The sequence below is a fragment of the Oryzias latipes genome, chromosome 20 (assembly GCF_002234675.1).
Source record: "Oryzias latipes chromosome 20, ASM223467v1".
In the NCBI taxonomy this organism is placed as follows: Eukaryota; Metazoa; Chordata; class Actinopteri; order Beloniformes; family Adrianichthyidae; genus Oryzias; species Oryzias latipes.
Genome location: NC_019878.2, coordinates 20,462,681 through 20,486,799, shown reverse-complemented (window position 1 = coordinate 20,486,799; position 24,119 = coordinate 20,462,681). Strand labels below are relative to the sequence as shown.

General features: G+C 38.4%; 1 protein-coding gene across 7 annotated transcripts in view; it reads left to right on the top strand.

Annotated features, from left to right (window-relative positions):
• Positions 1 to 24,119, top strand: part of myom1 (myomesin 1) — a 30,876-nt gene that overhangs the window by 6,251 nt on the left and 506 nt on the right. For 4 of the 7 annotated variants that reach the window (XM_023950355.1, XM_023950358.1, XM_023950361.1 and 1 more), the window contains 32 exons: positions 712 to 753; positions 1,541 to 1,555; positions 2,183 to 2,344; positions 2,433 to 2,594; positions 4,333 to 4,474; positions 4,577 to 4,776; positions 5,014 to 5,067; positions 5,169 to 5,293; positions 5,413 to 5,596; positions 6,087 to 6,261; positions 6,339 to 6,460; positions 9,237 to 9,254; positions 11,588 to 11,784; positions 11,868 to 11,994; positions 12,888 to 13,072; positions 13,157 to 13,271; positions 14,335 to 14,491; positions 14,563 to 14,669; positions 14,761 to 14,805; positions 14,886 to 15,022; positions 15,122 to 15,266; positions 16,601 to 16,660; positions 16,749 to 16,816; positions 16,905 to 17,018; positions 17,099 to 17,186; positions 17,265 to 17,303; positions 17,370 to 17,475; positions 17,546 to 17,709; positions 18,343 to 18,379; positions 19,026 to 19,048; positions 19,242 to 19,297; positions 19,374 to 19,589. In XM_023950355.1, coding sequence (XP_023806123.1) covers positions 712 to 753; positions 1,541 to 1,555; positions 2,183 to 2,344; positions 2,433 to 2,594; positions 4,333 to 4,474; positions 4,577 to 4,776; positions 5,014 to 5,067; positions 5,169 to 5,293; positions 5,413 to 5,596; positions 6,087 to 6,261; positions 6,339 to 6,460; positions 9,237 to 9,254; positions 11,588 to 11,784; positions 11,868 to 11,994; positions 12,888 to 13,072; positions 13,157 to 13,271; positions 14,335 to 14,491; positions 14,563 to 14,669; positions 14,761 to 14,805; positions 14,886 to 15,022; positions 15,122 to 15,266; positions 16,601 to 16,660; positions 16,749 to 16,816; positions 16,905 to 17,018; positions 17,099 to 17,186; positions 17,265 to 17,303; positions 17,370 to 17,475; positions 17,546 to 17,709; positions 18,343 to 18,379; positions 19,026 to 19,048; positions 19,242 to 19,297; positions 19,374 to 19,589 — 3,587 coding nt within the window. Of the gene's footprint in view, positions 1 to 711; positions 754 to 1,540; positions 1,556 to 2,182; positions 2,345 to 2,432; positions 2,595 to 4,332; positions 4,475 to 4,576; positions 4,777 to 5,013; positions 5,068 to 5,168; positions 5,294 to 5,412; positions 5,597 to 6,086; positions 6,262 to 6,338; positions 6,461 to 9,236; positions 9,255 to 11,587; positions 11,785 to 11,867; positions 11,995 to 12,887; positions 13,073 to 13,156; positions 13,272 to 14,334; positions 14,492 to 14,562; positions 14,670 to 14,760; positions 14,806 to 14,885; positions 15,023 to 15,121; positions 15,267 to 16,600; positions 16,661 to 16,748; positions 16,817 to 16,904; positions 17,019 to 17,098; positions 17,187 to 17,264; positions 17,304 to 17,369; positions 17,476 to 17,545; positions 17,710 to 18,342; positions 18,380 to 19,025; positions 19,049 to 19,241; positions 19,298 to 19,373; positions 21,117 to 24,119 lie in introns of those variants that run through there. The other 3 variants (XM_023950356.1, XM_023950357.1, XM_023950359.1) reach the window with 3 other exon arrangements.

Below are 24,119 nucleotides of genomic sequence, written 5' to 3'. Positions count from 1 at the left end.
GTGTAAAAAAGAAAAGTGCAGATATTTTGGTAGAATAATAAAAAAATATATAACAATAATAATAATTTTCGCCTTTTCTAAAAAAACAAGTGGATCATTGAATCTCAAATATGTGATATTTGAAACATTTATTGTTCACAAAAAAAAACAGCATTACCAAAAAATATCCCCAAAAACTGAAATAACTGCAGTTAGTTTTTACGGTCCGTAGTGATTTTGTTTACATGGCTAAGAAAACCACAATGCACACCTGCGTCAAAAACAAATGGATTCCATTTGCTCAGTTATTCTTTTTACAAACTGTAACTGAGGTCTAGCATCCCAAACACAAGTCATAGTTGTCATATTTGTGTCCTCACATTTAACAAACCAATACATTGTTTCAGGTCTACTAAATGTTTTGTCTTTCACTTATTAAAACTAAAACAGAAATTCAATAATTGGAATCTGATATCAACCTCATTTTCACTTGCTGCTTCAACAACTTGCATTATTTTTTTCCCAATACATTTGAATAAAATGCAGTTCACGTTAATTTATATTTATAAAATCTTACATTTTCAAGTGAACAGATTTTAATTTTGCACAGATCTATAAAACGTTAGTGTGTTTTCTAATGGCTGCAATACTGTACATTCAGTCCATCCTGCTGACATTCAAGCTTGTGTGTTAACTGTAAGTATTAATAGTAACTGCTGCTTGTCTTCAAAGGGTTCAAAGGTGAAGTTGATGAAGCCCTGCCTCCACCCAGATGTAAGTGTGGACTTATGTCATCTATTTTATTTTGAAGACATATTTTAATACAAATTTAGAACCCCCCCCCCCCCCCAACTGCTGCTGATGTTGACAACAGCAAAACCAAAACCGAAGCAAAACTTCTACAAGAAGGCGCATCCATGGACTGCATATTTTCCTTTATTGACACAACTGATTTTGCTCATCTGTATCGCAGACCTGACAGAAAGCCACTGTTATTTAATTTAAGTGAGAGATGGGAAAATGATAAAACATTCAGGGTAGTTCATGAGGACCTGGATTAATAAAACATTTAGCCAGGCAACATTAGCATTTGTTTTAATATTAGTTATTTTGTTAAAATGATCTTTGGATTTTATATCTGCCTTTCTGAAAGGCAACCTTAGTGTGAGTTTTTTGGAGTTTTGTGGAAAATAGAAAACTGCAGCTAAAAAAAATCATTTTTTTTAATCTCTCATCAGTATTCCATTTAAATATTTAAATTTTAGCAGATTAACTTGAATTAAAACAGGTCACTATCAGCTGGAAGCAACCTCTTGTAGACAACGAAGGAATACATTTGGGGAAAAACTGGCTGATTAGCTTGAAGCACTTATAAACATAAACAGTGTGCCAAAAATAATAAAGTACAATTTTTATTTTATTTTAATTTTGATAGTCATATTGTCTTGTTGACATGCACATAACTGACCTAATTTGGGCAAAGGGTAGTGGGTGGGAAGAACAGCGGGTGCTTCTGCACTAACAACTGTTTTGTTTCCTTGATGCTTCGGCGACAATGCAGGGACCGTTGCCAAAGGTAACAGGGTCATAAACCTATATATGAACTTGAAAGCTTTTCTTGTGAATTACCTTCACTTGCATCCATGCATGAATCCACGTTTTGCCTTTGAAATGTCACAGTAAATATCACATGGTGTGTTTGACTCACCAAACAGGTCAAAAGTACAGATTGTCCTGCAACCACTTTTGCATTTTCATCTCTTTTTGCACAGTTTTCCTGCTGCAAAATTCCTCCTGATGCATTACAAGTCGCTTTTGATCACATATTTCCAATGATTGAATGCTGATTCTTATCAAAACCATAAAATTTATGTAAATTAAAAAACTTACTAACATCAGATGAATATTTTAGTAGATCTTTCAGTTCTGGTAATGTAAAATAGATGTAAAAACAGCATTTTATGTGTCTTCTTTGTTCAACTATTTCATGCATGACAACAAATTGATTTTTCTTAGCTCTTTTGGCAGGAACGAAGACATTTTTGGCTGTTTTTCATCTTCTTTATTGTTTTGATTATTCAAATGGTTGCACTTTATATTTTTTAAAGTGCAATGCTTCTTCGGTTGCGTTTTTTTCATATCATCAGTGACTTCTTGTAAAATTATACATCAAAAGTTCAGATTTTGTTGCTTTTCTGTTTAGATGGCCCAATTTCTGAGTACGGCATCACCTTTCAGACACACATTGTTGACAAGTTTGGTGTGTCATTTGGAAGAGAGGGTGAGACCATGAGCCTGGGGTGTACGGTCATCATCTATCCTGCCTTGCACCGCTACCAGCCAGAGATCCAGTGGTACAGAGATGGTTGGTGGAATTGATTGTTTCTGCCTAAAACAACCTCTTCATGTTACCAAGCTTTGCAGAAACGTGTGTTATTTTTGCTCCATAAAAGATGTACTGCTGACTCCATCTAAATGGACCCACGTGCACTGGAGTGGAGATCGAGCCACACTGACGCTCACACACCTCAACAAAGAGGATGAGGGGCTTTACACCCTGAGAGTCATCACCAAGTCTGGATATGAAACCTACTCGGCCTACGTGTTTGTCAGAGGTGGGAAAATACTTTTGAACATCTCTCCTTCAGTATTTAGGTCCAAAATAACCATGCAAAAGTACTTTTCTCAATGATTACACCTCAAATTTGTATACAAGTAAGAGGAGAAAAAAAACAGATTTAGTGTACTGTCTATTATAACCAGGACACTTCCACAAATAGATTTTCACAGCGTTTACTGGGAAAATGTACTCTGCCTTGTTTTTGTATTGTCAGATGAAGGTCACAGTCACTGCAGCACGTCCACTTACACCAAATAATAACCCTGTTGTTCCAATGGCAGGGAGTGGGTTTTAAATAGGATATATCGAATGGAGACACCACTGGGCAGAGTGTGTCTGGCATCTGTCGGAATACCACAGAGAAAATCCTTCTGTCAAATCTATCCTTGGTGCTGTTAAGGACACTTGAAGCTTACCGAAATCTTCTGTTGAGGTTAGAAAATAGACCCTGTTGTTTTCCCTCTGCGGCTCAGAGTCACTTAACAAAGTAGACGTCCGATAAAGTCTCCATAATCAAACGCTGTGGCCCTTTCTGCAGGCGTGCTATTCTGAGAGGGCTCTGCTATGGAATGAGTCTGATGGAACGAGTCTGGCCGTGAGTGCAGAGCTGTCAATACCAGATGGAAATAAAAATAACAGGCTGTTGAATTTCTGTTGTTAGTGCACATCCTGGAAAGCTTTGCAAGCCAGAAATGATAATCCTCTTTGTTTAAAAAGCAGCCCTGGAATTTTTGTTAGGTTTGCACTCCACCTTTTTGAAGTTTAAGTTATCTGGAAAGTGCTCATTATACTGACCAGTTATCACTGAGATCATACAAGACAATGGGTTGTAGTTAGACTTTTACTAAGGAGCACAGCGGACACATTTAGAAATTCACCGGTATCAACCTTGCTCTCTATATTTGGCCCCCTGTGACCTGCCTGCCTAGTTTTTAAAAAAAGAAATTGCATCAGGGATTGTGAATGCTCAACAAAGACCAACAAGGTCATTTCAGTGGTTTTGCAACATTGACTCAGATTTTCAATTTTAGAACCACAAACCAGAATATTTAGTGAAAAATTTATTTTTAAACCAATTTTCTTCATTTTTCACTTAAAAAACAACACTGATAAAAATGGCGTTTTTGGCATTTGTAACACCTTCTTGAAGAAGAGCTTAATTGTGGGTCTTTATTTTATTAAATGAAGCCAAAGTGGTGCATCCATTGGCAGTGCCAACCCAAGTTTAGCCTGCTACCTTAGTTGCACTGTAGAAGTAGTAGCTTTCCTTTTTTATTACCCTGACCCCTCCCAGTTCTTCACAGCAAAGTAAAGCAAAGTAAATGTTTATTTCTATAGCACCTCTCTCAGGTAAAAATCACAAAGTGCTTCACAAAAGTAAAAACACATAAACTTAAAACCAGGCAACATACATATATCGCAGACTACTAACTTGGAAAAACAAGGTCTCGTCTGGTTTTATAGCAGGTTTTTGTATTTGTATTGCAAATTTGTTGGAAGACCTCAGGGAACAGGTCAAAGAGTAGAAGGTTAAAAGGTCAGCAATGTAATCAGGGGTTGATTTTCATTTTTTTACATTTTAAACTTTTAAAATGAACTTTAAATTGAACTGTGAGCCACTGTAGTTCCCTTTTGTTGACCCAGCATCATTCTGTCAGCGTCTGGCATAAATGGTGAAAACATGCTCAAAGCCATGCTATTATTAACAATGAAGTCATTACCACATGCTTTAGATGCGGATGCTGAAGTGGAAGGTGCTCCTGGTGCTCCTCTGGATGTGCGGTGTCTGGATGCCAACAAGGATTACATTATTGTTGCCTGGAAGCAGCCAGCTGTTGATGGTGGAAACCCCATCGTGGGCTACTTTGTGGATAGGTCAGTCAGTGTGTAATTAAAAAATGACAAAAAAGAAACCTGTTGGAAAACATAAAGAGAAGCAGTGTTGTAAAGAAGACTTATTTTGATGTTTTTGCCCAGGTGTGAGGTGGGAACCACTCACTGGTTTCAGTGCAACGACACTCCGGTCAAGTTCGCTCGTTTCCCCGTCACTGGTTTGGTGGAGGGGCGCTCTTACATCTTCCGTGTGCGGGCTGTTAACAAGAGCGGCATGAGTCGTCCATCCAGAGTCTCTGAGCCGGTGGCGGCCATGGACCCAGCAGATCGCCTCCGTATGAGAGGTACAAGCACCAGGCCGTTAGACGTCACGCCCAGGACGAGATTTCCCCTTAACACAGAGGTTCATGAACATCGATATCCAATAGCTGAAGACTATTTGTAAAACTTGGGCATCGAAGGTCTTTCTTGACAAAAGAATTTAATCATCTCTTTTGATTATCATATTTTTAGGCTAGAAAAATATTTGAATTAGTGTAAAATGTAGAAAAAGGAAAAATCCAAAGCCTGATCCTCCACAGGGACTTCCGCTCCCTGGACTGGACAAATCATCGTCACAGAGGAAGAACCTGCAGGTAGAATACCAGTTTTAATTTATAGTCGGTCAAAGTAAATTCGTTCACTTCCTGTTTCTTTTAGCTTTTTGAGCCTGAATTCTTTCCTAATTGGTCATCAGAGGGTGTTGTTCCTGGCAGACCTCTGGATCTACAGGTCACAGAGGCCACCAAGAACTACGTTGTTTTGAGCTGGAAACCGCCTGGAGAGAAAGGCCTTGAAGGCGTTATGTACTATGTGGAAAAGGTGAACTTTTAAAACCACATTTTTACTTCGTAATGACTATTTTTTAATGTTGCACCAGCCATGAGCCAGTACTGGCCTTTTTGTCATTACAGCCTGACCCTTTCCTCTTTGTTTTACAGTGTGTCGCTGGCACAGACAGCTGGCAGAGGGTGAACACAGAGTTGCCCGTGAAATCCCCTCGCTTTGCTTTGTTTGACCTCGCAGAGGGAAAATCCTACCACTTCCGCGTCCGCTGCTGTAACGCTGCTGGTGTCGGCGAACCTTCCGAACCAACTGAAGCCACAACAGTTGGCGACAAGCTTGGTCAGAAAATATAGAGTTAAGCAAATGTGTAAACTGCTTTATATATTTTCTCCCAAACAATGCAATCAGACCAGCCCAGTTCTGGTTTTAGCAAAATCAAAAGACACAACATTTAAGTGGAAGCATTTCACAGGGATGCTTGCAAAGTCTAGTCTAAATCAGAGTTGTCTCCGGGGCCTCGGAGCTTACATTCTGCTTTGTAGTTGAGATATCTCTGCCCTACCTGATGCCGATCACCTGGGACAGGTGTGTTTTGCCAAAGAGAAACTACAAGGGCAACCTTTAATTCAAAAGTCAGCCCTCAAGGCCTGGGGTTTGACACTGGAATTAAAGTAGTGTTTTGTGTATTGCGTTAGCTTAGTGTTTTGGTTTATTTAAAAGCAATTTAGGAAATATTTTGTTTTTGTGCCTAAAACCTACACATTCATGCCATCATAAAGAGCAGTGGTTTCTCTTCTCAGTGATGAGTCCTAAACATTCTCATTTGCAGACATCCCGTCGGCTCCAGGAAAGGTAGTTCCCACCAGGAACACGGACACATCTGTTGTCGTTAGCTGGGAAGCGTCTAGTGATGCTAAAGAGTTGGTGGGGTACTACATCGAGGCCAGCATTGTGGACAGTGACGTGTGGGAGCCGTGCAACAACAAACCTGTTAAGGCCACCAGGTACAGGGAAATCCCTCCTTTTTTGTATTCTGTTTGTGCAGGTTTACTTTAAAAAATCCTGTCTTAACCGCCTTTAGGTTCATCTGCCATGGGCTGGTAACAGGAGAGCAGTACGTGTTCAGAGTGAGGGCAGTAAACGCAGCAGGACTCAGCCAGTTCTCTCCAGTGTCAGAGCCTGTGGAAGTGAAGGCAGCAATTGGTGAGCAGCATGAAGAGTTCAACTGAGAAAACACAATCGGGAAGGATTGTTAATATGTTTCAAGCATCGACTGTATCAGAGAACTGGACTGATGGAGTGTGACATCATGCATTGAAAATGATTTACCTCTGGCTCTAACCAAATAGTCAGTTCAGTCGCCATTTTTGCATGAGACAGACGCCACCATGTTGGAGCCAGACATCGTCAGAAAGCAGTGATTGGTCCGAGTTGGTCTGAGTCCATGTTTCTATGGCAACCACTCTGGCCAACTGGGAGTGGTTGCCTACCAAATGAAAGCGGGCTTTATAAAATCTGTCAAATGTTTTGAACGTAGGACAAAGGGGCCAGCAGGCTCCACCAACTTTTATTGAGGCATCTGATTGGCCAGTTTACAATTTGAATAGCTTGCACTACAGAAAAAAATATGGAGCTTGTGGGCACTCCCTGTTTGGAAAACAAGGGGGGAGGGGTCACTCAGTCCAGTTTTCATATACAATCAATGGTTTTAAATACAATTTTTAGTGTATTATTGTGTTGTTTAGCTTTTTGGTAGCTTATTGAAATATTGTTTTGTTAAAATGTGCAAATTAAAAGATAACACATATGAATGCATCTTAAAACCAGACTTGAAAAGATAAATATGTAATTTAAGGCTGAGTTTTGTTTAAAAAAATAACTACAGATTGTTTTTCTTTTTTGCTAAGTTGAACAAAAAAATATTATTTTGCAACAACACTAAGTTGTTTTATAAAAAAGTCTGGGAAAATGGAAAAAGATTCCTCAAGTTTGCACTTTGTTATCAGAATTCAGGGTGGCCTGTCGGGCCTTTTTTTATTCTTTGAAAGAAAGATGTCTTCAGTCCTTTTCAACATCCATCAATACCCTTTTACATTCAGCATCTATTACAGCTCTCTGTCACATTGCTGTACACCGCTTAGTCCTCTCCCACCATCTCCTCCCACCTCCACCACCTCCTCCCTGCTTGAGGCGGGTTCGGGGTCAGGACTTGTAGACTTCCTCTCTTTTGGATCGGTTCGATCCAATTCAGCGGTTGATACAAACCAGCTCAGTGTCACACACCACCTCCTCCACATGCTGCTCCCTTCCCTCTTCCTTGGACACAGAACGTGTCGGCAACCCCGCCTGGTGCTAAAAGGTACCACCACATGGACCTGCGAAAGCACCAAACTGCTGCATGTTCTGAAAGCCTAACAGCATGTTATTGCTTTGTGACTCTAACACACAACCTTGACTAATGTCTGTTATTCTAAAATACAATTTCAATGTTTTCGCTTTTGCTACAGAAATGACAAGAATTCCCCCCTTATTTACTTATTGTCTATGATTTCACCCAGTTTCAGGGCAAGTACAAATAAAAATGTCTACAAATTTATAAAATGCGTTTGTAGAAGACTGAACACAGCTTAAGCGCTAGTCAACACTTCCCTTACATGTGGATGCAGGTAGTCTGCAGGCGAAAAATATTCCGCACGAAGTACCAAAGATTGCCGGGTGAGCTCGTAAGGAAAAAATATTCATGCCCTGTTTTTTTTCTACGGGCACACTGCGGATGACAGGTTATGGCGAACATTTAAACAACACGTAAGGGTGAAGTGGGTGAGACGCAGGCGTTCCCCACATATTTTTCATTCTTTCAACCTGTCCCAAATCCTACCCACTGTGCAAGGAGCCCGTTAGTTCTTTTCCCATAGTATGTTCCATGCTGCAGCCTGACTGTTTGAAACAAAGAAATTAGACTATCAGAGGGTAGTTTGTGTGGACATCCTTCAGGTACCTACAGTATATATATCGCCTACTCAACCTCTGCGTCAAGCATCAATAAGGAGCCTGTACTTTCACATTACTAATGACTAGAGTGTGGCATAAGGGCACCGTACGATAGCATCACCTGTACGCCATTAGTGCATTGAACTTAGTTTTGCTGTACAAATACTTCACAAAACTATGAACCATGACAATGGTACGTTCCATTTTCATGAGGTCTCTTGAGGCGGCTGCAGTCGCCTCAAGACACACCTGCAGCCAATACTCTCTACCACCCTCCAGGGGCAGGGCAACCCAAGAACCCACAGCACGGGTCAACCACCCACGCTGGTTCATGTGACTATGGCTTTAAGTAGTGACATAATTATTTTTCCACTTGATTTACTATGACTCATCAATTGAGTTTATGGCCAGCTAGAAACATTTCAACAAAATATGTATTAAGGAAAATCAGCATACAATAAAGTCCTTGAAATATTATGCAAACACAATATTATAATATTATAAACTAAATGTTTCTAATTCTCTGTCAAGACACAGTAAATATCTGTCATGTTAGTGGGTAGAATCACAACCACATTTATTTTTTGTTGCCTTTAAAAAAGAAATAAAATTCATTTAGAATATTGTTTTTTTTATGATAAAAGGATCCAAAGGAGCTAAAAATTGACAGACTGAAATTTGGTAATAAATCACACTCTTCTGTAGTTTGATCATTTTAGCTGGAATTGTGAGATACTTTGGTATTTGACCCAAACAACAAAGGTTCATTTGCTGTTCTGCTCTCTTTGCATGATGTTCAGCCCTAATTTGGATGTTTTTTGTTCGTCATCTTGTCTTCATTTTCACTCCCATTAAAATGAAGACATTGTTCTGTGTTTTACAGGCTCATGGGATGAATATTTCTATTTTCATGCTGCTTTTGTGAAAACTGAATGTTTTTGTCTGTTTGTAAAAAGCCTCTTTTGCTTTTCTCTGCTAACACCTATAGGGGGCGGCATCCCACACGGTGTGTTGCTGAAGACAGGGCCGGGGGGTAACGTGGGCCAATTAATCCAGCACATGCCACTCTGGACGGTCGTGCATGAAACTGTCCAGTGTCCCCTTGACACTGAAAGCAGGGAGGGGGCCAGGGCTGCAGGCAAAAGGGGCCATGTTTCCTGGGCCCCTGACCTGGTTGATAACCTTAGCACAGGCTCAGTTTCTGAGCTGATTACTGGCATGGCTGCATGTTTTCCGGTTACCATAGAGGGTCACGATGCAGGGACAGCAGATGAGCCTGAGGGCCAGCAAGCACGTAAGTTCTCCAGAAATGCCTCTGCTCGCCTGGAACAAGATGGCACGGACTGTCAGCGTCAGGATGATGCAACAAAGGTTGAAACTAAGTTTCTCAATAATGCTTCTGCTGATCAAGATCCATGCTCTAAAGGGGATTTGGTCAATGAAAACTGGCAAGCATGTAGGTTCTTCACCAAAGGGACGGCTAGTTACTGGAAAGGTGCTACTGAGGTGCAGAAGCTACCAACAAAGACAGTTAATGAGCATGACGACCAGATGGCATGTAAGGTCTCTATAGATGCTGTCACAAAGTGGGAAAGTTCAGAGCAGAGGCCCAGAGGAGAACAGAAAGGTGAGCATCAGTCAAAGAGGAAAATCAAATCAGAGGAACACCAATTTCCTCCTTTTATACCTGCTTTTAAAGTACTACAACAGTTATGTTGTAAAAAAAAAAAAAAAACACCAACAAAACTACACAAGTGGCTTGTTTACAGGTAAGTCACTGCTGATGGCACCTCAGCATGATTTAAACCTGCACAATCAAGCTTCCTGGCACTTCCTGACCTGGGGTCAGTCACCTCCATGCCCAGAGCACCCTAACACACAAACACTCCATTATACCCGTCTCCACCTGGGTCTCCTGACTCAAGAGCTTTCTGGGAACGCAGACCTCCTAGGGTCTTTGAACTAAATATCAACCTGCACTTGGAGAGGCGATCAAGTTCATTCGACTGTTTGTTTGTGAGAGGAAGAGTTCGTATCAGCTTTGTTACACGACCCGGCTTTTGTGGAGACTCTTTGCTCACAGGGGTTTCTTTAACATGACGTCTGAAACTCCTTTAAACAGAGGTTTTCAAATTTGGTTTCCTGAAAGGAGCAGCTTTCTCATGAGATTTCTCATCAACATATATAACTTTGTTTCAAAACTTGTTCCTCAAATGTAAAACAAATATCATATAAAAAGGCAAAATAAATGTCTGTGAGCATTTCAAAAGGGAAAAGCTAAAATAACAAAAACTGAAACCGAGACATGATGCGCATTACAATTCTTCCAATGTAGGTTTGTTGAGGCAGCAAAACTCTGACTTTCCACAGCAGGCATTCGCTGTTTTCAAAGCTTCAGTAACCGGTTGCCGTGGAAACTGACTGGATTTTAACTCGTTTCAAGAAATTCAGCAATGAGAAAGTGATGACAGGCCCTCCCATTGTTTTTTTTTTTTTTATAGGTGTGTTAGAATCTGAATCTGTTTGTTAGAATAGACAAGCTCCTTCCAGGGGTGTTTTTCTGAATCTGCATGTGAACCAACTGTTTTAAGAGGCAACCCATCATCAGATCAGTCAGGTTTCAGTCTTTCTAGTTAGTTTAACTAGATCATACATTCAAATTCATTAAATACTTTTTTATTGGATTTACATTTTCAAATCCAGTAGAAAAAAGAATTAAAAAACTACAGTGAAAAAATTAATTTATCCAGATATTTTCCAAGTAAATTTGTATCCCTGTTTACTTGTGTATACTTTGTGTACTTTACTTGTGTATACTTTGTTTTGCAGTGCAATACATATTTTATCATGAACCAATGATTTAAAGAAAAATTAATAATAAAAAAGCATCTTTATAACTGTCAATAATCTAATCAGTTGCATAAAATATTGTTTAAACCTAACATTACACATAAACAATCCTTCTATTATATCTTATCTTTTTTTTTCTCGCAACAAAGTATAAATATCAAATGTAGATTTAAATCACTGCAAGTGTTTTTTCTATTATTCGTTTTCTTTGTTCTCTGATTCTGATACTATGAATGATCATAACTATAAGTAAACTATAATTACACTTTTTCATCTCATTTTCTTGTCAAAATATAAACACCATTTTATTGTGTGTTGCCTTTTGTATAATCTTTTTTGTTTGGTTAGTTGCTGTTAAAAAAAAGAAATAAATAAATAAAAACACCAGTAAAATACATAGAAATAATAGATCTTTAGAGAATCCGTGGTTCCCTTTTCAGACTCTCGTTACACCAGGCAACAAAGTGTTAATTAGAGTCTGTGTCTCAGCCTCACCTGCTCCACCGTACGGCATCTCTGTTCTGGAATGTGTGAGGGACTCCATGGTGCTGGCCTGGAAACAGCCAACCTTCATCGGAGGCGCAGACATCACCGGTTACTTTGTGGATTACCGTGAGGTAATTGATGGCGTGCCAGGGAAGTGGCATGAGGCCAACATCAAGGCGGTCAGCGAGAGAGCCTACAGGGTGAGGAGAGCCTTCCATCCTGGTCTGGATCTATCTAAGCAGCCATGGTTATGGGAGAGCTCATCCGGTGTGTTCGTGTTCAGGTGTCCGATCTGCAAGAAAACAAGAAGTATCAGTTCCAAGTGCGAGCAGCCAACATGGCCGGTGTTGGCATCCCCTCACTGCCCAGTGAGACCTTCCTGTGTGAGGAATGGACCATTGCTGTACCAGGTTGGTGAAACCCTGTTAAAACCAATTAATCAAAGTGTACTGTTTTATTTAAAAAAAGAAGGTATTTATGTATTTAAAATTGTGTTTTTGGTATTTTTAATATGCCCTTGTGGCATTTTTTTAATGATGGAGGACATCAATTAAGTCAATTGATGTAATTGCATTTCTGAGTATTGCTTATCTAAATCATCATAAATCAGGGGCAGCCGAGCAATTGCAGCTTGAAAAAGAGCTTATACAGGAGGTGGAAAACACAGTGGGAGGGCCACTGCTCTCAGCAACAGGGAGGGGATGGGGGGCGGGCTTGCTCAGTGCTAACTGAGCACAACTCAGAGGTGAAGTTTTAATGAACTTGTGTCGCTCTGTAGGAGCTGTTTCCTTGAAAACGACACAGGATTTTGATTTTGACTAAAAATGACATGATTATAATTTTAAAAAAATGTGGAACCCTTTGAAAATTAATGGAAAGATGATTGGACTGGGACTTTAATAGTTTTTTGAATTTTCTTTTTTTTACTAATGGAGAAAGCAAGAATCTTTCACACTGTAAAAGAAAATTCTGTTTTTTAAACAAAAAAAACTGTTTACAGAATAAATATGTAAAATGTTGCTGCATGCATGAAACATGATCAAGTCACATGATTTTGGTAAATTGGGTGAAAGGAAATGTTTTCAAACATAAACAGAGATGTTCATGAAAAAAATAGGAATAAAAAAGATAAAATTAAACAAATGCTTGTTCAGTCAAATTTGTACTTTTTAGTAATCTGCGAGGATTAGGTTTCTCACATTATTGCCAACAAATTGACTACAAAAATAATCAAAACAAGTATTTTAATCTTTTTTCGTTGTCAAACACACCTTTTTTTCATTGCACGTTTTTTCCCTCCCAGGACCTCCTCATGACCTGCAGATCACAGAGGTGCGAGGCGACTCTTTGGTGTTGCTGTGGAAGCCCCCAGTCTACCAGGGCCGAGATCCCATCAATGGGTTCTACATTGACATCAAGGAGGCAGATGCACCGGAGGAAGCCTGGAGAGGAGTGAACACCAAGGCTGTAGAAAAACAGTTCATCAAGGTGTCCAGCAGGAGCACGCGTCTCAGACAAAGTCTTCCTCGCACGTGCCATCTTAACTCTTGGGTTCCTCGCTTCATCCTGCAGATTAAGAACCTCAAGGAGGGGGAGACGTACGTTTTCCGGGTGCGTGCACAGAATAAAGCTGGTGTTGGAAAAGCCTCAGATGTCACAGAACCGATCCCAGCTGTGACCAAACCAGGTTAGAAAGGACTCCACCAGAAAGTGCACTACAAAAACACAAAGCATATTTGTCTCATTCCTCAAAACTCACTAATGACTTTCTTTAAGATGTGATGATAAATCTTAAATATCCTGAATAATTTGATTTAAAAACCATCTTATATTGAGTAGAATCTCTAATAAAACATGTTTTTCTTTACTTTGCATGCTATATTCATGCAGAAGTTTTGTTTGTGATGGTGAGTGCAATCTTGTTTCAGAAAACAGACCTGCTTGATTTAGGAAAACTAGAAAGTTTCATTTGACTCATTACACTGACAAGTCGTTTAATGACAATATACCTCAAAATGTAAGTGTCATTCTAGTATTACTGTAATTATAGGACTATAAGTTGCTCCAAAGTAAAAGCTACAGCAGCCAAAAAATGTGTAACGAAGAAGATACAATTCCTGTAAAAGTACCACCTGAGACTAAGACCAAACTTTGCAAAAACCTGCAACTTATACTATGAAAAAATATGGTACTTTTGGATGATTGTAATGCTCATAATAGGATAATCTGGGGGAAAAGTGTTTAAAACCCTTGTGCTATCCTAGGCACTTTAACATTGGGAGTTGGGTCATCTAGACCCACTAGACAGTGCTCTGAACCTTTTTTCTTCAATGATTTGTGATCTTCACTGGTGTCCCTGGATTAAATGAAATCTTTCCACCTTTATCCACCTTTGTCATGGTAGGGAGAACACGTAAATGTAAGGGTGGGGTCATCTAAGATAGCACAAGGGTTAAATAGACCTACTTTAAAGGTATGAAACCCATTTTTGAATAATACACGCTTAGTTTAGGACATATTTCTAATTACCAGATCAATATACCTCAATATAGGTGTTTATAGCTAATTTAAACTTTAATTCTGCCTTAAAGGGAAGGTCATCACAATTTATTTTAATAAATATTGAACTTCTACTAGTTCTATTGGCAAAATTATTCACCTATAACAAGAAAAAACAATCTTACATCCCATATTTTTTTACTTTGAGAAGGGCAATATTTCCAATGTGCCTCTGTTTCATGTTTTTTTAGGTACCAAAGAGATAGTAGTGGAAGTCGACGATGAAGGTGTCATCTCCCTTAACTTTGAATGCTGCGATACAACTCCTGACTCCAAATTTGTGTGGTCCAAGAACTATGAGGAAATCACAGAGTCCTCCCGCTTGACAATCGAGACCAAGGCAAACAAGTGAGAGGAGGATCGTTTTAGGTTTGCTTAATTGAATATTTTATTGGGTTTAATCTGTGTTTACCTGACAGGTCCAAAACTGTTTTTAATACTCCCGGGGAAGAGGACATCGGCATTTACTCGTGTCTTGTCACCCATACTGATGGTGCTTCATCCAGCTACACTTTCTCTACAGAAGGTTGGTTTGAAAGAAGGAGATATTTTTGTTGAAATTATAAATGTCTCTATTATCCTTACGATCATTCTCTTGTTTTTTTTTTTTTTTCTAGAGTTGAAGAGGCTGCTGGAGATCAGTCATGACCACAAATATCCCAGTAAAAACCAGTTTGTGTTAAATTTACTGGTCTTTAGATGTGAAATCAGTTCCATGTATCACTCTCCATCCTTTCCATAGTAATTCCTCTGAAGTCAGAGTTGGCTGTGGAGCTGCTGGAAAAGGGAAGAGTGCGCTTCTGGCTGCAGGCAGAGCAGATGTCGGCGAACGGCAAAATCGACTACGTTTTTAACGACAACGTCATCTCTCAGAGCGAGGTCCATTTTTCTGTGCTCCCATAAACTTTTGATCATGATGTTGTGCTTTTTTTTTAAAGACAATTTCACTTTTTTTTTTTGTTTTATTTAACTGTGCAGAAATACAAAATGAACTTTGACAAAAACAGTGGCATAATTGAGATGGTCATGGAGTCCCTGACCCCTGGGGACGAGGGCACCTTCACCTTCCAACTGAAGGATGGAAAAGCTACAAATCAGTCCAGCTTGGTGCTGATTGGTGACGGTAAGTTTAACAACAAAATCGAATAATTATTGGACAAGTCAGATAAAGTGAACTATGGAAAAGAACAAATTCATGTTAAAGATTAAATTGCTAGTGACTATGATGTTTTCATTGGGAACTTTTGTGGTATTTAATATATTAAGACAAAAATACAGAATCCAAAAGTGGTATCTAGTCAACACCAGCATGCAGTAAAACAGTAAGAAAGCAGCTAGGCCAGGGGTTTGCAACCTTAAACTAAAAAAAGGCCATTTCTTCCAAAACTTCACAGCGAAAACCACAAACTTCCACTTCACTGTTTAGAAAAAACACTCATTTATGCTTTTGTTGCCATTAAACCATCCATTTATAAAACTTTGCAATACAAATACTCATCAGAATTGAATGTTATATGAGTGTTTTTAAACTTCTTTTACTTATGACCGCAACACACACAAATCCTTTCAAAATAAAACTGACTTTGTTAAATAAGATCCTCCAGCTGCAGAAAATTGTTTTGATTAAAATGAAATTTTTTATCACTGTGACTGTGCACCTTCCTCCCTTTTCTCCTTTTACTTTCAAATATAAACAATATTTATGTAGAATCCGATTTTTAATATAAATCTATACATATAAATGGATTTATATACTTTAAGAAGAACTTTGCTTCTGAACAGCAACTAGACACTGTTGTGCAGCAGAAGATAATGTATGTGCTTTAAAAAGCTTTTTATAACAGCAGTAGATTAAACCTGTCACCATCATTTTGCTCAGTTATTTGACATGTTAGATGTCTTAGCATAAATGACGACCCCTAATAAAACAAAACAAATTGACCACAATAAAAAAAAAAACCATCATTTATTTAAATTATTAGCATGTTTTGGCAGAGCAAAAGAGCCACAATGGAGGCGTATGTGTCTCTGCAGACCCATGAGCTGTTCCAAAGTTTCATGAGGTGGTTGAACATAAATTCACATCCATAATAGGTAATCCATACTTTTAAATGTCACATCAATAGTTTTTTTTTTATTAGGAATAAACAAATCAGGGTAAAATAAACAAGAAAATAAGCATTTTTCTGGGAATCTTTTATAAAGTCAAGAGTCAGATGTCATAAATATGCTTTTTTTTAAATAAGTTTCCTACAAATAAAGAAGCTAATTTTGAAACTTTGTTGAATTTTCATGCAAATACACTCACTGGTTGTATGTTCAGATGCAATTAAGCTTTATTCAGCTTTAAAGGAAGCAACAAACACAAGGAGCTCCTGTTTTTAAACATTTGAAAACCAAATTTAAACCCAAGAATTATTTTTAATGAAAATCTATTTGTACGAATTCTGTTCACAGTGTTCAAGCAACTGCAGAAAGAATCTGAGTTCCAAAGGAAAGAATATTTCAGAAAGCAAGGTACGCCACCGGACAGCTGTCACATAGGCTATAAACGTTCATCTTTGTGCTGTGGTTGTCGTCTTTAAAAGCATCGCTTGTGCTCCAGGTCCTCACTTTATTGAGTATCTGGGGTATGAAGTGACACCAGAGTGCTGCGTCCTGCTGAAGTGCAAGGTGAGCTACAGCTACAGGAAGAGACGAGCCATTTCTTCTCTCGGAGCATAAATCTGTGAAATCATCTCCCCGCTGCTCTCCATGTCAGGTTGGGAACATAAAGAAGGACACCTCGGCTCTGTGGTCCAAAGACAAGCATCAGATCAAAGCAGACGAGCAGCTGGGTTTCACAGAGGGAGTTCTGAAGCTGGAGATCGCTCAGGTAACTTTCACCTTTTCTTAAAAGAAAAACAAAACAACTTCAAGCGATCCAACTGTTTGAGTGACTTTTCTTGCTGACAGATTTCCAAGAAGGATTCTGGTGTGTATGAGGTTGTTCTGAAGGATGACAGAGGACAGGACACTTCTACTTTGAGTCTGGTAGATCAAGGTAATGCCACTCTAAGAATTAAAACTTTACCATTAACTTTACCTCACTGCCAACCCAACTTTTGTTTTGTTTTTTTAGGTTTTAAAGACTTGATGAATGAAGTGTTCAGCTACATAGGTAAGGCAAAAAATCTACCTAAAAGGATCTAACTGTATCAAAGTATTAACATGTTTGTCTTTACAGCCAAATCCTCGACCCCCCTGAAGATCACGAGTACAGACGTGGGCATCCGACTCTACACCTTTGTCAGCTGCTATAACGATTTACTTCAAGTCACATGGCAGCACAAGTAGGTCTACGAAGAAAAAAGAAATCCCAACCTCTTTAGGATGTTTTTAGAGAGTTTCTCTCTCTGTCAGGGATTCTGCCATTGCCTTCTCCGACCGCATTAAGAGCGGCGTGGTGGGAGAGCAGCTGTGGCTTCAGATCAACGATCCCACAGAGAAAGACACGGGAAAGTATGCCATCGAGTTTAATGATGGGAAGGGCGGCCTCCAGAGGACTGTGGAGCTCTCTGGTCAAGGTGAGATCACAGCTTGTGGACAAAAACAACTAACTTTAGGAGTAGTTGAGCGGTTGATCTTTATTCTTTTTAATTTCTTCATAGGTTTCACCATAATCATTGTTTAAAACAATGTTTGAAGTCCCACTCAGATCATCTTTAAAGCGTTCCAATTGTTTTATTAAAATATGATTAAGCCGCTAAAAAAAACAACTGTTTGCTTTCTAGGACATGTTCAGCAGAGCGGCAGTAGTTCAGCAACCCCATCCCCCCTTCCCCTCCCCGTTGCTTAGATCTCATAAGAGGGAGCTTGAGGACCATCCATTGTATTTTCTGTCACAAATAAGCTTTTTTTCAAACAGCTCCTGATTGACAACAAATTTTTTAAAAATAAAGAAACATTTTTAAAAAACGCTATTTTTAGCTTAATTTTCTTTATATATATATATATATATATATATATATATATATATATATATATATATATATATAATTTGATCTCCATCAAAAGTAAAACACCACATGAACATGTTAAAAATACAATTTTTAACAAAGTGGGTCTTAGATTTGAAGTTGGGAGTAAATTAAACCTTTTTCCTTTAAACATTTTTTGGGGAGATGTTTAAAGCCTTCTTTTTTTTTTTTTTTTTGCAGCATTTGATGATGCTTTTGCAGAATTCCAAAGACTCAAGTAAGTTTTTAAAAACTCTTCAGTGACCATTATAATTTACATGATAGAATGTTTCACTAAAAAGCACCTGAAAGGAAAGGGTCAGTGAATAGATTTGAACATCAGAGTTGTGGCATTTAAATGTTGCTTCCCTGCAGAAGGAGCAGTAGGCTAAATCTGCGGCAGACATTCATTTTTGTTTTTTTGTTTTTCACTGGTTTTAGAGTCAGTCAGTTAGGATTAGGTTGAGCCATGCTAGTGCTGACAAAAGGATAATCTATTGATCCACGTGCCCATCTTTTCACTTTATATTGTACCTGCACTTCAGGTTTTTGACCAACGTATTTCGTCTAATTTATTGGATTTCATTTAGGATCATAACCTCACTTATTCTTACGCTGGTTTGATGAGCATAACCTAGTAAATATTACATTTGTATAGAAAGGAACAATAGGAAGTAAAGGGGAATAATTTTGTATCAAAATATGATTGGTAATTGCAGATTAGGCAATCAGATATATGACACAGAGTGTTGTTTAACTGACCTACTTTTGTCTCGAGTTATATAGTTTTATGAAGAGAACTCATGCTAAATATGTCAGAAATGCAATAAACTTGAATCTAAAAATCTGATCTATTCTCCTGTTTCTTTGTTTAAAACCTTCAGAGCTGCTGCCACAGCAGAGAAAAGTAAGTAATAGTTTGCCCTTTTTTTATGAAAAAGCAGATTTTATTTTAAAAGTGCTCATTTGCATTTATCTTGATTAATACATTTTGCATTTTGAAACAAAATCTATGATAACATTTATTAAATTATTTTTTCCTGCCATTAAAGTTACAATTTCTAAAGCATCTATTAATAGGAATACATATTTTTTTCCAGATCGTGCCCGAGTAGCAGGAGGTCTTCCGGATGTGGTCACCATACAGGAGGGCAAGGTAAACTAATTTTTTATTTGGCATGTTTTTACCCTCCATTTCCTGGCATTTGTCGCAACCCTTCTCCCCCCCACAGGCTCTCAATCTGACCTGCAACATTTCGGGTAACCCTGTGCCAGAGGTGACCTGGCTAAAGAACGACAGGGAGATCACGTCTGACGAGCACTGCATCCTCAAGTTTGAGTCGGGCAAGTTCGCCAGCTTCACCATCACTGGTGTGAACACCTCAGACTCTGGCAAATACAGCATCCTGGTGAAGAACAAGTACGGCACAGAGAGCGGCGACCTCACCGTAAGTGTCTTCATCCCTGAAGAGGCAGCCGGCAAGAACAAGTAAAGTGCGGTCCAAGTCTTATCGTAAATATCTGTAAATGACAAACATGGGAAAAATGATTTAAAAAGGCTGTAGAACTATAAAAATGTGGGTGCTCTGAAAGGACAAAGAGTTCGGAGTCCAAACAAGAAAATATTATTTGTATTCCTCCAACATGAAAATATCAATCTGTCACTGATAAAACAAAAAAACAAACAGTTTTTTGTGTAAAATTGTGGCATACAGAAGGACATTTTGGTCTTAAAAAAGAAAATCAGGCTCGACTTTATAGATTGATTAGTTAATTAAATACATTTTAGAATGTCTATAAAAAATATTTACATTATTTGTTTTCCATTTGTTAATAATTACGTGGGCTTCAGAGGAAAAAATTTGGAATTCACATGAGAAATCTTCCGTTTTTCCTGATACTTTTACTTTGTCAAACAATAAGAGTTTAAAGCTTCCATCGGTTTTGCACCAATCTGATATGACGAAGATATTTATAGATAAGAAAAATATCACAGATTTTAACTGACTGAACGTCTCCAAACTTGTGTTGCCTGTAGATTTCTTCCTAGAAAAAGGTTTTTCCTTCCTGCTTAAAGATTCCCTCCGAGCATTTTTTCATCTATTTTAAAAGCGTTCCCAGTGGTCTACTAATTATAAATATGTCGATTTTAGGCACATTTTTAAAAAGAAGTGTCATTTTCTAGGACTTAGTTTCTGCAGAGCGACGGGAGTTCAGTGGAAAATGTTGTGGGTGGGAATGTTGGAGCAGAGCAACCCTGCCCCCATTCCCATCACCTTTAACTAAGAACCCTCTGTATGCAGGCTCTCCCACTAGCTTACAGCCCCTCACATCTCCAACCTAACATCAATAATGGAGCTATCCAACACAGTTTTGAGCCAGATTCAAACTCAGACGAGGAAAACCAAGACATACATGGATCTAATCATCTACATGTGAAGGGAGTGGAGCTTAATTTTCTTTCTATATTCCCTTCATCATGGGAAAAAGCCACAAGAATTTTGTTTTTTTATCTGAGTGGGTCTTTAAGTTCTTTTTTTTTTAACACGTCAACGTTGTTTTAAAAAGTTGAGGACAAAACAGACAAAATAGATACAAAACAACGCCTTTTTTTCCTGAACTTTTTTGTTGAAGCTAACCTTCCCAGTTTGTCTAATAATGAGAAGTAAGATGGAAGCAAATATTTCATCAGTTCACCTTTGTTTGCTCCACTGTTTTCTGTCACTTTGAATGCGATCATCACTTTGTCTCACTGTCTGTAGTAATCAGTGTATGTTAGAACATCACTGCTGTTAATGTACTTCACTGTTGTCATGGCAACCGTATCACGGTCCACATAAGTATTTATTACGGTGTACGCAGTGATTGGGTCGCCACAACAAGGAAGCCTGTGAGTTCTCTGTTAATATATAATAGAAATGATTCACTTCCTGTCCCTCCTGATGAGACTAATAAAAGTAGCACATATTTCCCTACCTCCTCCTCCTTCTTCTCCTTTTTTGAGTTGTCTCACTTTCAATCCTTCACTTTTAGCCTCTCACACTCTTCTTTTTTTTCCTAGTTCACTTTTTCCCTCTCTGTCCCAGTTTCTGCTGTCCAGAGTTGGACGGAGTTTAAGATCTGCAGCCAGCATGGAGACCAAGCAAGCCCTACTGTTTGACCCCGATAAGCACTAACAAAAAAAGATATAAGGATGAAGATCAATCATCTATTTTTATTTTTTAGGTAGTATGAACTTTGGGTAAAACTATCCACTTTACTACAATATAATACTGAATAAGCCCTAATGGTTGATCTGGAAGTAAAATAAATATCAAACAAAGTTCTTTTTTTTTCCCAGTCCAGCTTTAGAATTGATCTAGACCATCAGTCTGCAACCTTTAACTCTAAAATTGCCATTTTGGCCTGTTTTCACAGACTAAAATGCGGTCGCAAAGCTGCATTTCACTGTCAATATTTATGTTTTTCTGACCATTATAAAATTTATTTATAAAACTATAGTTTTTGAATATTTAAAATAATTATATTACAAAATCAATATGTCTTTATATTTTTGAAAATACATCGTCTTCCTTTCTTTTGACTTCGGCACATACAGGTTTCTTTCAAAAGAAAGAACACATGTCAAATGAGATTGAAATTCAGCAGCATATTTACTTGACCTGCAAGATCAAAAATAGCACTCTTTTAAAATGACGTAAATATACACAATCCCCCTTTTTCTCTCCTGAATACCAAATAAAGTCTTGGAAACTCTAGTTTTTAAAAATAATGTTTAAAATTTATATTTTTTAATGTGAAATTGGCTTTACCCCAACTAGAAAATAATGATAAACTATTTTAAAGATGTATCAAACTTTTTAACAACAACTTTGTTCAATGATCTGAAATATGCTCATTTTAGATGAGTGTTAAAGCAGCTGTTTGGGGTTAGAGGTTAATTTAAGCAGTGGTCACCCTCTTCATACCGGAATTTATTTCCATTTTATGCACAAAAAATATTCTGCAGTGTTTTTTAATGAAGGGAAATCCTGGAATAAATGGTACAGTGTGAATTAGTGACATACATGGCGTGAAGAGGTTAAGAAAAAACACAAGAATTATCTCCTCAGTTGAAGATAATCTCAGTTCAAACAATAAAATGATGTTTAATCGTCAAATTTGAAAACCTAACTAAATAAAACAAATTAATGAAACTTTATTAACTATTTAAATGAGCAGCTTTTCTTTTTGAGGTTGCAAACTGCACATCCCAACTTTTCTCCATACAAGTTATATCTTTGGCTTTTAAAATGGACAGTTTTATTCCAAAAAATCAAGTAGAATAGGAAGAACAAAAATAACCACACACACAAATCACACACAAATGTATTTAGCCTGAGGTGTCTTAGTGATAAAAGTCATTCATTCTAATCAACAAGGCAGTGACTCTGAGACCAACTCAAAAACTTTTAACATCTTTGTTAAGAATGTTGGGCTTTTTTTCTTCCAGTAAAATTGAGTTCATTGATTCGCAACTGTAACCAATGAGTGTCTGTGAAAGCTTCTGTCACTATAGGCATGAATGAATGCTGTTTAAACACTCACATGTTTGACACAGAGTTGGTTTCTTCCCATCAACATTTGGAGATCACGCTGCCAAAGATGAGGCTCAACTTTTTTTTTTTTTTTTTTGGTATTTTAGGTTTTGCGGGAAAAAAAATCATGAGTCACAGATAAAAATAAACAAAATCTAACTTATGCCTTGGTCACAACTGTCCTAATAGATGGACAAGGGCCGTCTACAGTAGGTAAAATGGGCAAACCTCTACAGAGTTTGGCAGGAAATTTTAAAATTGTAGACAAACTATTGAGCCTATAAGGGGAAAATGTCACCGCACATTTTCATGCTGTGGGCGACAGGTTGGAGTGAACACTTAATGATGCAGGCATGTCGTATGGATTTCTCATTTTTTTAACTCCTTCTGAGCCATGGGCATTGCGCAGGGAGACTGTTAGTGCTGTTCAATAGAAAGGTGTGCGGTCCCTGTGGGGCAAGGAAAACAAAATGAGGAAATTGGGCATTTAGAGCGTCAGTGTGGACATCCCACAGGCACTAAGGTATCAAGCTACATTCACACCGCCGTCATCAACGCATGTTTAAATGACCAGTTCCAATGAAAAGTCTATGTAAACGCGTGCAAATACACCACTGACGCATGGATGGACGCCCTCTTCATTCACAGAAGATCCAACTGTTTAAAATAAAGCAAAAAATAAATATTTCTTTTATTGGAATAGAGCTGTAAAGAGAAAAAGCCTGGAGCAAGATTTGCTCTACTTTGGCAGTTCGCACCACACCTCTTCCAACTGTGGTGCGGATGTTCAAGTGAACTGTAGACAAAGAAGAAGAAGAAGAATTGCATCCCTGTTTGTCCAGCATGAACACCACATGTGTGCGGTCAGTAAGGGGCCGGTATTTGCACCTTACTAACGTAGAGAGTGACGTAAGGACACTAAACGTCATTAGTGCGTGTAAATTACAAATATTTCCTGATACATGGAATGGTACATTCCAGTTTCATGATGTCCCTCAAAGAGAATTGCAAGACACACCTGTGCTTCCCTGAAGATGCGGTTGCAGCTCTCTATGACCCTACTCGAGCCCGGACAACCCTAAAACCTGCAGCACCCGTAAGGTTCAACCTCCCGCAAGGTGCATGTGACCAAGGCTTTAAAAAACAAATCGGATTGTCCAAAGTAAAAGTTATGGCTGCACATAAATCCAATTTAGGAATGTATACAGACTTGACTGCAGAAAAGGCAAGAAGCTTTTTTAACAGCCGTCAGTGTTTACATCACAAAGGTTCCGGTTTTCTGCAAGAACTTGTAACTGAGTGATAGGTCTGACCTCAGTCAGTAACCTTGGTAAGTAGTTAGCATCCCTTTTTAAAACAATCTTGATGTGTTTCATGCTGAATTTGTTGTTTTTATCTCAT